General features: G+C 37.8%; 1 protein-coding gene across 1 annotated transcript in view; it reads left to right on the top strand.

Annotated features, from left to right (window-relative positions):
* Positions 1-12,707, top strand: part of R3HDM2 (R3H domain containing 2) — a 277,530-nt gene that overhangs the window by 189,155 nt on the left and 75,668 nt on the right. The window contains 1 exon segment of the mRNA XM_058308301.2: positions 6,035-6,091. Coding sequence (XP_058164284.1) covers positions 6,035-6,091 — 57 coding nt within the window.

Genomic DNA, 12,707 nt, shown 5'->3' with positions numbered 1-12,707 from the left:
CAACAGATAGAGCATCTGCCTACCACATGGGAGGTCGGTTCAAACCCAGGATCTCCATGACCTTTGTGGAGCTGGCCCATGCGCAGTGCTGATGTGTGCAAGGAGTGCCATGCCACGAAGAGGTGTCCCCCACGTAGGGAAGTCCCATGCGCAAGGAGAGCTGCCCAGCGCGAAAATAAGTCCAGCCTGCCCAGGAGTGGTGCTGCACACATGGAGAACTGATGCAGCAAGATGACGCTACAAAAAGAAACAGATTCCCAGGCCACTGACAAGAATAGAGGTGGACACAGAAGAACACACAGTGAATGGACAGAGAGAGCAGACAACTGGGAGGGGGGTGGAGAAGGGGAGAGAAATAAAAAACAATCTTAAAAAAAAAAATTCAATGAGGTAAGCAGTTTGCCAGTTACATAATTAGAGAATAGAAAACCTTGAATTCAAACCTAGTCAGCCTGACTAAAACACTACCGTTCTTTCCTTTATATGACATTCCCTCTATGTTGCATCTCTTGATGTTTTAGTTTGTGAATTATCTAGGCCACTTTCTCTTTTCCTGTTCTGATTTTAGCCATTGAATTTTTAGCATTTTTGTTAGAGGGGAGAAAAGAAAGGAAAAAAAGGAGATGTTATTTGAATCAGTCACTTTTCATCCTGCTTTACCTCTGGGAAATCTCTTAGTGGAATGAGGTAGAAAGTCTTGGAAAAATGAAATGTGGACATTTTTAAAACCAGAATTCTCCACTGTGTGCTTTAGAAACAGTACAAGCTCCCACATACTCACCATCCACAAAGCTTTCTTATTGCCTGCTTTTTATATCTTGTTGATGGGAATGAATACAATTTTTGGTTCTTAGTCCTTTTTTTTTAAGATTTATTTTTATTTATTTCTCTCCCCTTCCCCTGCCCCTCCCCCCAGTATCTGCTCTCTGTGTCTGTTCTCTGCGTGTTCTTCTGCTATCACTTCTGTCCCTTCAGTGGCACCGGGAATCTGTGTTTCTTTTTGTTATTGTTGCGTCATCTTGTTGTGTCAGCTCTCCGTGTGTGTGGTGCCATTCTTGGGCAGGCTGCACTTTCTTTCGCGCTGGGCAGCTCTCCTTATGGGGCGCACTCCTTGCGCGTGGGGCTCCCCTACGTGGGAGGCACCCCTGCATGGCACAGCATTCCTTGTGCGCATCAGCACTACACATGGGCCAGCTCCACATGGGTCAGGAGGCCCGGGGTTTGAACCCTGGACCTCCCATGTGGTAGGCGGATGCTCTATCAGTTGAGACAAATCCACTTCCCTCAAGGTCACATTTTAGTCTTCATATGCTATGCCTGAAGGGACCTAAACTTTCCCAGTTGTCTTATTTTCTCACTGTTGTTATCTGTTAGCTCACATAGTTCACTTAGTACAAGAATGAGTGTTTTTAAAATACCTGATTACAGAATCAATCCATGCTTGCAAAAAACATTTTAGAAAATACAATTGAGTATAACTATAAAAAACTATGATCTGAGAAGCAGATGTGGCTCAACTGACAGAGTGTCTATCTACCATATGGAGGGTCCAGGGTTCGATCCCCAGGGTCCTGACCCATGTGGTAAGCTGGCCCATACACAGTGCAGCCGCGCGCAAGGAGTGCCATGCCACACGGGCCCCCCTGTGTAAGGGTGCCCCACGTGCAAGGAGTGCATCCCACAAAGGAGAGCTGCCCTGTGTGAAAAAAGCACAGCCTGCCCAGGAGTAGCACCTCACACACAGAGAGCTGATGCAGCAAGATGTTGCAACAAAAAAGAGATGCAGTTTCCCAGTGACACTGGATAATGCAAGTGGACTTAGAAGAACACACAGCAAATGGACACAGACAGCAGACAACAGGGGGAAGGGAAGAGAAATAAATAAAATAAATCTTTAAAAAACAAAAACCTATGATCTCACTACGAAAAGATAGACACTTTTTATATTTTAATCCGTTTTCTTTTCATAAATATTTACACTTAATGTTATAATGTGTATATAGTTTTGCACATTAAGATTTATTTCTATACTAGCATAAATCTTTTCCCTTGTCATTAAAAAAAACTTTATATGTATAAACACATCGTGAGAATGACTTTACAATATTCTGTTGTATGAATAAGCCATCATTTATTTTAAGTGCTTTAAAGTGCTTAGAGTATTGCCTAGGCCATGGTAAGTACACAAAAAATTTTGACTAATGCAATTTGCTTTAATCATTTACTATGTCCTAGAGGTCTTTCTCTACTACATATAGATTGAGCTAATGATTCTTTGAGAGAGTAACTTTGTGAAGGAACATCAACATTCAAATATATTGTAACTTCTCTCATCTTATAAAAACCTCTCTTGATCCCTTCCCTGCTCAAGCTACCATCTTGTTTCTCTTTATACAAAATTCTTTGAAAGAGCTTTCTGTTCTTGCTATAACCAGTTTGTCTCTTCACACACTCCAATTAGGCTTTCTTCACCACCACTCCATCTTCCTAAATCCGTTAGTTTTAGTTTTCGTCTCACTTGAGCTATTGTTTTTTTTAAGTCAAATTTATTGAGGTATACCTAACGTGAAATTTACCCTTTTTAGGTGATCTACTCTAGAAATTTTAACAAATATGTGCAAACTTGAAACCACCATCACAATTCAGATGTAGAAATTTCCATCATTGTAAACAGTTCCCTTGTGCCCCTGTAGTCGATCCCCTCCCTTTCTTCCCAGACCCTGGCAACAACTACTCTGTTACTGCTTCTGTAATTTTGGTTCTTCTAGAATGTCATATAAACAGAATCATATAGTAAGTAACATTTTAAGACTAGCTTCTGTCACTCAGTATAAACCCTTTGAGAATAATCCCAGTTGTATATATGTCAGTGATTCATTCCTTTTTATTGTTAAGTAGAAAGAATTTCATTGTATGACTGTAACAGTTTATGCATTGATTCATTGTTGACTATTTAGGTTATTTCTACTTTTTGACGATTATGAATAGAATTATTATAAACATTCTTGTACGGATTTTGTAGGAATATAAGTTTTCATTACTCTAGAGCAAACAGCTAGGAATGGAATTGTGGGGTCATGTGGTAATCTATGTTTAGCTTTATAAGAAACTGCCAAACTGTTTTCTAGAGTGGCTGAATGAGAACTCCAGTTGTTCCATATCTTCACGAATTGTCAATATTTTATATTTAAGTGTCTTGCCCATTTTAAAATTGGGTTGTTTGTTTTCTTCATGTTGAATTTTGAGAGTTCGTGTATAGTCTGGATTCAAGTCACCTTTTGGATACATGATTTGCATATGTTTTCTCCTAGTTGGTAGCTTATTTTTCATTATCTTGACAGTGTCTTTTGCAGAGCATACATTTTAATTTTGATGATGTACTCTTTGTTAGTTTTTTTCTTTTATAGATTGTGTTTTATAGTTTCACATTTTACATTTGGATCAGTGAATCAGTTTGAGTTTATATAAGGTACAAAGGTGAGGCCAAGATAAATTTGTTTTTGTTTTCAATTTTATTGCTACATATTAATAAAGCATACAGTTTATCCAATCAGTGGTATTTGGTATATTCACCTAGTTGCACATTCATCACTTCAGTCATTTTCATTATTCATTATTAATCATTACTCGTAATTGGTACAATCAGTGTCATTTGGTATAACCACATAGTTGCACATTCATTACTTCAATCATTTTCATTATTTTCACTATTTCAATAATAATAATAAAAACTACACAAAGGAACCAGAAAATTCTTCACCTCTCAGTTTTTCTATGCTTTACCTGATGTACACATAGCTGCTCTTTCTGGCTAATCTTGCACAATTATTTGTTTATTAAGCATTTTTACTGCAGTATAGTCACATATCATAAGATCTATCAAAAGTGTGTAATCAGTGGCCATTAGTATAAACACAATGTTGTGCACTCATTGCAAGATAACATTTTTTGCATGTGGATGTCCAATAGTTCCTACACCATTTGTTGAAAAAATTGTCATTTCTCCATGAAATTGCCTTTGCACCATTGTCAGAAATAAATGATGAATTTGTGTGAGTCTGTTACTGGACTCTGTTTTCTATTCTATTGCTCTGTTTATTTTTCACCAATACCATACTGTGTTGACTACTGTAGCTTTATAGTAAGTCCTAAAATTTAGTACTCTGATTTCTGCAACTTAATTCTTTTTCAAAATTGTTTTGATTGTTGAGGTTCCTTTACCTTTCCTTATAAATATCAGAATTGGTTTAGTTTGTCTCTACAGAAATTCTTGCTGGGATTTTTATTGGAACTGTATTAAATCTGTAAATTACTTTGGGGGGGCGGGGAATTGATATCTTTACTATGTTGAGTCTTCCAGTCCATTATAACTGTATGTCTGTCCATTTATTTAGGTTTGATTTTATTCGTCAGTGTTTTATAGTTTTCAGTATACAGATCCTGTACATATTTTAAGTATATGCCTAAGTATTTAATTTTGGGAAGAGCTATTGGTTTATTTTTTTTATTTTGTTTTTCATATTCATTGCTAGTATATGGAAATTTAATTGATTTTGGGGGGTATTGACTATATCGTATGACCATGCTAAACACATTTATTTGTTCTAGGCCTTTTTGTTGTTGTTGTTTGGGGGAATCCCTTGGTATTTTCTGTATACACAATTGTAACATCTGCGAATAAGAACAGTCCTGCACATCTTTTGCTTTTTTTCTTGCCCTATTTCACTAGCTAGGACTTCCAGTACGATGTTGAATAGGAGTGGTGAGAGTGGACAACCTTGCCTTGTTTCTGATCTTAGGGGGAATATACTCAGTCCATAGGTTTGTTGTAGTTGCCCTTTATTAGATTGAGGAAATTCACATCTATCCTAGTTGGTTAAGGATTTTTGTTTTGTTTTGTTTTGTTTTGTTTTTTTACAGAGAACCGGGGATCGAACCCAGGACCTTGTATATGGGAAGCAGGCACTCAAACACTTGAGCTATGTCTCCTTCCCCTGAGAATCTTTATAGTCAGTGGATGTTAAATTTTGTCAAATGCTTTTTCTGCATCAATTGAAATGATCATGTGATTTTTCTTCTTTAGATTTAATATGATGGATTACATAGATTAGTTTTCAAAAATTGAACCTCTCAGGATAAATTCCACTTGGTTGATATGTGTTATCCTTTTTGTACATCAAGGGATTTGATGTGCTAATATTTTTATATAGTTTTCTTATAGTATCTTTGCCTGGTTTTGGTATCAAGGTAATGTTGTTCTCATAAAATGAGTCAGGAAGCGTTTCCTTCTCTTTTCTGAAGAGATTATTGTATAGAGTTGGTATTATTTCTTTTTTAAATCTTCATTAGAACTTATCAGATAAAACATCTGGGCCTGTAGATTTCATTAATAGTTACAGGTTTATTGAAGTTATCTATTTCATCTTGAGGGACTGTTGGTAGTTTGTGATTTTCAAGGAATTGGTTCTTTTCAGCTAAGTGGTTTATAATATTCCCTTTTTATTATCATTTTTTAAATGTTACATTAAAAAAATATGAGGTCCCCATATACCCCCCAACCCCCTCACCCCACTCCTTCCCCCCCCAATAACCTCCTCCATCATCATGAGATGTTCATTGCATTTGGTGAATACATCTCCGAGCACTGCTGCACTCCATGGTCAGTGGTCCACACCATAGCCTACACTCTCCCACAGTCCACCCAGTGGGCCATGGGAGGACATACACTGTATGGTAACTGTCCCTGCAGCACCACCTAGGACAACTCCAACCCCCCAAAATACCTCCACATCACATCTCTTCCTCCCACTCCCTACCCCCAGCAGCCACCATGGCCACTTTCTCCACACCAATGCCTCATTTTCTTCAATTGCTAATCACAATAGTTCATGAATAGAATATCAGTAAGTCTATTCTAATCCATACTCTATTCCTCCATCCTGTGGACCTTAGAATGGTTGTGTCCACTCCACATCTATATCAAGAGGGGGCTTAGATTCCACATGGATGCTGAATGCAATTCTCCTGCTTTCAGTTGTAGGCACTCTTGGCTCCCTGGTGTGGTGGTTGACCTTCTTCATCTCCATGTTAGGTAAGTCCAATAAACCACAGTGTAGGAGTTGCGAGAGTGTTGAGGCTCAGGGCCTGGCTATCACATGGTCAGTCTAGAGATTCAGGTCCCCTGGGTATACATTAAACCCCAGTACCAACTACAGTTCCGGTAAAAGTAACAGGAGAGGCTTGTATACAAAGATCACACCTGAGTCCAGCTCCATCACACAGAAACACAAACTCCAAAGTAGGGCCAACTGACATGGCACTGAACTCCATCTGCCATGACCATAGAACCTGTGGGTCTCTGTAGCCCTCAGAAGAACCAATACCCAGGGTTGTACCTACTTTATCTGTCTCTGGGACTCTGCTGAGGTGTGCATAAGGGCAACCCCTCTGATAACCTCCCGGCTCTTTTTGGAGACTCATAGCCATATAAATGCATTTGTCCTTTCCATTTCCCCCTTTTATTCAAGTCAAAAAGCATTTTTAACTCCTGGTGTTATATGTAGACTGAGATATTCTGCTGGTCCGAGTTGACCCTTTTATTCAAGGTCATTTTCTAGTTACATCATCAGCTGGTACTTGGTAGTAATCCCTCGGCGCTAGGGAGGCTTATCCCTGGGAGTCATGTCCCATGCTGGGGGGAAGGCAACACATTTACATGCTGAGTTTGGTTTTGAGACTAGCCACATTTGAGCAACATGGAGGCTCTCAGGAGGTAACTCTTAGGCACCCTGCAGCTCTAGGCCTTGTTCTTATTTCAGGTGCACAGCCTTACAAGCATAGTCATTAGTATCAAGGGCTCATTGTTGGACCTTCCTTCTTTTTTGGTCTTTGCCAATCCTTGGGGGATTGTTGCTGTTCCTTTAGGGACTGTGATAGAGCTCCCCTGGCTAGGAACTCAGCACTCCCTCAGTTGTTGTTTTTAATTGTAACCACTATGAAAATATCCAAACATTTTTATGTACCCTGGATATATGCCCTGGAGAACTCCCTGCCAACCATGTGTCCCCTGTCAATAACATCCCACACCAGTATTCCTCCCCTGCCACTGTTGAACCTCTCTGTGATCCAAAACTTCTTCAAAAGTGAAGCACAATATATTGCCGGGTTCCATTAATAGTAAAATAGAATATAGTGATGAGTTGGATATAGAATACATATTAATTTAGAAAAATTAAGGTAAAAATAAATTGGGGTATCAAAAAATTTAAAAATGCAAAAGCTTTTGTTTTTGATGTTTTGCCTTCCATCACTGCAATAAGTGTTGCCCTGTATGCAAATTGGCAAGGCAACTTCTTCCATCTTTTCCTCGGTGTCTATGTCCTTTCTTTTTCTTATTTATTTTTTTAATTATTAAGCTTATATCCAGAAAAGTTTTAGATCACAGTAATTCATATATACAATATACAGTACTCCCACATATCCAACATAAAACCCTTTTCCCTTCCACAGGAATAATCTTTTTACATATTCATACTATATTTACTGAAACTGATATACAGACATTAAGACAATAGCTTTCAAACAAAGTAACATTTGGGTTTACATTGTGTTTTATATTTTAGACTATACAATTTTCTAAATTTTTAGTTATCTTATGTTTTACATTATGATTTAAATTTTAGCCTATCAGCCCCTATATATTTTTTCCCTTATTATCTTGTTAGTGTCTGTAGGATTTGTAGTGATATCATCTTTTTCATTCCTGTTATATCAGTAATATGTGTCTTCTTTTTTCTTTGTCTTGCTAGAGATTTATCCATTTTATTGATCTTTTCAAAGAAACAGATTTTTTGGTTGAATTTTTAAATTTATTTTCAATTTCTTTGATTTCTGCTTTTAATTATTTCCTTCAGTCTGATTGCATTGAGTTTATTTTGTTCTTTTTCTGTTTTCTTTTTTTTAATATATATTTTTTAAAGATACTTAGATTACATAAATGTTACATACAAAATAAAGGGGATTCCTATATGCCCTGCTCCTGACCCCTCCCACATTTTCCCACATTAACAACATCCTTCATTAGTGTGGTACTTGTTACAATTGATGAACACATTTTGGAGCACTGCCACACAGCATGGATTATAATTTACATTGTAGTTTATACTCTCTCCCACACAATTTTGTAAGTTATGACAAGATATGTAATGGCCTGTATCTGTCGTTGCAGTGTCTTTCAGGACAATTCCCAGGTCCCAAAAATGCTCCCATATTACACCTGTTTTTCCCTCTCCTTGCCCTTAGAACCTCCCGCGGCCACTGCCTCCACATCAGTGATATAAGTTCTTCTATTGCTAGAATCACGATAAGCCTATAGTAGAATACCAGTTAGTCTACTTTGGTCCATAGTTCATTCCCCATCCTAAGGATTCTGGAATGGTGATGCCCACTCCACCTCTAATTGAGAGGGGCCTTTGATCCCACAGGGCAGATGGGTGGGACTCTCTTGCTTGCCGTTGTAGATTCTCTCAGTTTCTTGGGATGGTGGTTATCCATCATCATCTCCTTGTTAGTGGAAACCTTGATTATTGATGAGACCTTTCTCATTTTCTAATATAAATGAGATATGCATTTTCCCCCATAAGCACTTCTTTAGGTTGCATCCTACAAATTTTGATATTGTTTTATTTACATTTCATTCAGTTAAAAATGCTTTATAAGGGAAGCAGCTGTGGCTCAATCAGTTGAGCTCCCGTCTACCATATGGGAGGCTCTGGGTTCGCATCCCAGGGCCTCCTTGTGAAGGCAAAGCTGGCCCGTGCGCCTTGGAGAGCTGACGGCCCATGCGCCACAGAGAGCTGGTGCAGCGAGATGATGCATCAAAAGGGAGACAGGCAGATACAGAAAAAGTGCACAGCAAATGGACACAGAGAAGAGACAACAAAAGAAAAGGAACAAGCCTCAAGGGGGGATAAATAAATAAATCTTTTTTAAAAAACCCTTTTACAATTTCTCACAAGATTTCCTCTTGGACCCATAGAGTAGTTAGAAGTGTGTTATTTAATTGCTGAGTACTTAGAGATTTTCCTGTATATATGTTTGTCTTTAATTTCTAGCTTAATTCCGTTGTGGTCAGGGACCATACTTGATGTACTCTAAATACTTTTAAATTTATTAAGGTTGTTTTATGACCCAGGATATGGTCTTTTTTTTAACAAATTAATTTTATTGATACATATTAATAAAGCATACAATTCATCCCAAGTGTACAATCAGTGGTATTTATTATATCACATAGTTATGCATTCATCAAGTCGGTCTTTATTAGATAATTTTCATTATTTCAGTAATAATAATAAACACGCAAACAGGAAAATTCTTCACTCTCAGTCTCTCTGTGCTTTCCCCCTGCTTTACATAGCTGCTATTTCTGGCTATTCTGGAACATTCATTCATTCATTCGTTTGTTTGTTTGTTTGTTTGTTTGTTTGTTTGTTTGTTTTATTGTGATATTTTCACATATCAGACAATGTATCCAAAGTGTAGAACCAGTCACTTTTAGTATAATCACAGTATTGTGCATTCATCACCACAAAAAACTTTAGAACATTTTCATTACTCCAAAAAGGAAAAACTCCACATCCCTTAGCAATCCTTCTCCATCCCTATATAACCACTAATCTAGTTTCATCTTTTAAAAAAAATTTTATTTTTTATTAATTTTTCTCCCCTCCCCTCCCCCCCCACCCAGTTCTCTGCTCTCTGTGTCCATTCACTGTGTGTTCTTCTGTGTCCGCATAGATTCTTGTCAGTGGCACCAGGAATCTGTGTCTCTCTTTGTTGCATCATCTTGCTGCATCAGCTCTCTCTGTGCGGCGCCAGTCCTGGGCATGCTGCACTCTTTTTTGTGCTAGGTGGCTCCCCTTACGGAACGCACTCCTTCTGCATGGGGCTCTCCTACACGGAGGACACCCTTTTGTGACACAGCACTCTTGCGCGCATCAGCATTGAGCATGAGCCAGCTCATCACACGGGTCAGGAGGCCCTGGGTTTGAACCCTGGACCTCCTGTGTGGTAGGCAGACGCTCTCTCCATTAAGCCAAATCCGCTTGCCTAGTTTCATCCTTATAAATTGATTTATATTTACATTTTATATAGATGGAATCATACAATATGTAGTATTTTGTGTCTGGTTTTGTTCACTTACCCTAATTTTTTTTTTTTTGTCTGATATTAACATCATAGTATTAACATACATTTGTTCATGTTCAAAGATAAGTGATCTTATATATGCAATTTTGCCTATATTCATATTTCATATGTAGTTTTACTAGGCTTTACAGTTCCATGTTACATTGTTTAGCTTTCCTTTTTTTCCTCTATCTTGTTGAATATTTTGTGAACATTTGAAGAGAATGTGTATTCTGTTTTTAGTTGGAGTGTTCTTCAAATGTCAGATCCTTTTGTTCAGTTCTTCTGTATTCTTATTAGGGTTGTTTAGTTCTTTTACATTCTTGTTTATTTTCTGTCTAATGGTTTAATCTGTTCCTGAGAAAGGGGTGTTGGACTCTCCAGCTGTAATTGCACATTTGTTTATTTCTCCTTTCATTTCTCAGTTTGGGTTTTGTATATTTTGAAGCTTTTTTGAAGATTTGTTATTAGGCACAAAGACATTTAGTGTTGTTATATCTTCTTGGTGAGATGCCCTTTTTATTGTTCCATAATGTTCCTCTTTATCCCTGGTAATTTTTTTTTATTCTGATGTCTACTTCATTAATATTTATGTAACTATTACAGCTTTTTCTCTTTTTGGTTTAAATAACAAGAATTTATAGGCTTCCTTCTGAGGTCAATAGCATTTTGATGGGCTGGCAATTCTTGAGTTCTTGGCTTTTCCATCACATAGTGATGTCCTCTTCTTTCTCTTCTGGGTCCCATTGACTTCTGACTTCTGATTCCTCCCCATTGTGTCCTCTCATCATTTCCAAATTCCTTCTTATAAAGGACTCCAGTAATTTGGATTGAGATCCAGCCTCACTCAGTTGGACCACATCTTAACTAAAAACTACATCTTCAAGAGATTCCACTTACAATGGGTTCACTCCAACAGGTCTTATAAGACAAGCCACATTTCTGGACTACCTCCTCAACATCTGCAGAAACCAGATCCACCACTTTCTTGATTCCACAGCTCCTCAGAAGCTGGACCATTTCCTGAGTGAGGTGAGTGGGTGAGTGAGATTTGGGCACAGACCACATGCCCATGTTCACTGCAAGCCCGGGTTAGAGCAGGTCTGCTGACAATGAATTCTCTTAGTTTTTCTTTTTCTGAGAATGTCTTTATGAAGACATTAAATGAAAGTTGTATTAGTCAGTAAAAAGGGTGCTGATGCAAAGTACCAGAAATCTTTTTACTTTTATAAAGGGTATTTATTTGAGGCAAAAGCTTACAGTTACAAGGCCCTAAAGAGTCCAACTCAAGGTTACTTCCAAGCAAGATGGTGGGCGACCTCTGTGAAGGTTCAGTCTTCCTCTTTCTCTTAAAGCTTCATGGGTCCAGCTTCTTCTGATCTCAACTGTAGGCTGGCATAGGGCTTTTCTCTTCCCTGGACTCATTTCTTTCCAGGCTCAACTGCTTTGGTCTCTTCATAAGGTCAGCTGTTAACTATCAGGCTCTTCTCTCTTCCTGGGGCCACAGGATCCTCTGTATCTTCTCAGTGTATCTACTTATATGTGATCTTGATTGAGTGTCCATTTATATATATAGCCTACCAAGGGGGATGGGGACTCAATCCTGCATGTCCTAATGATGTGGTCAAATTAAAGCCCTAATCTTGACATAATTTAATCAAAGTCACCTCAGCTGAATCTAATAAAATCAAAGGATATCACACCCAGAGGAACAGATCAGTTTATCTTTTCCGGAATTCATAAATAATATCAAACTGCCACAAAGGTGAACTTCATTCCTGAAGGATATTTTCTCTGGATATAGGATTCTAAATTTATAGTTCTTTCCTTTTACTACTTTAATTTAAAATGTTGTTGCTTCTAGTCTGTGGTTCTGGTGAGAAATATGAAATCATTGAAATTATTGTTCCGTGATAAGTAATGCATCATTTTTCTGTTGTTGCTTTCAAGAGTTTTTCTTTGCTTTTAGGTTTTAGCCATTTGATTTTGAGGAATCCAAAAGTAGATTTACTTGTGTCTGTCATACTTGGAGATTTCTGAGCTTCTTGAATCTTTAAGTTTATGTCTTTTATCAAATTTGTGACATTTTCATCCATTTTTTCTTCACATATTTGTTTTTGCATCACACTCTTTCATCTTTCCTCTGGGATTCTCATGACCTGAATGTTTGACTTTTGGTGTTATCTCACAGGTCCTTGATGATCTGTTCTTTTTTATTTCAATCTTTTTTCTCTTTATTGTTCAGTTGGTGATTTCTATTGATCTGCTTTGAACTCACTGACTCTTCTGTCCATTTTACTGTTGAATCCATCAAGTGAGTGTTTTTATTTTTCAGCTCTAAAATTTCCATTAGATTCTTCTTTATATCCTCAATTTTTTTTGCTGAGATGGACTATATTTCCTTTAGTTTCAAGAGCGTTTGCTCTCACTTGTTGGAGCATTTTTTTAACGATAACAGCTTCTGAGGACTTTGTCAGGTAATTCCAACATCTGTGACATCTTGATGTTGACATCTGTAG

This window comes from Dasypus novemcinctus, chromosome 12 (genome assembly GCF_030445035.2).
Source record: "Dasypus novemcinctus isolate mDasNov1 chromosome 12, mDasNov1.1.hap2, whole genome shotgun sequence".
NCBI classification, from domain to species: domain Eukaryota; kingdom Metazoa; phylum Chordata; class Mammalia; order Cingulata; family Dasypodidae; genus Dasypus; species Dasypus novemcinctus.
This window is presented reverse-complemented; position numbering and strand designations above follow the sequence as displayed.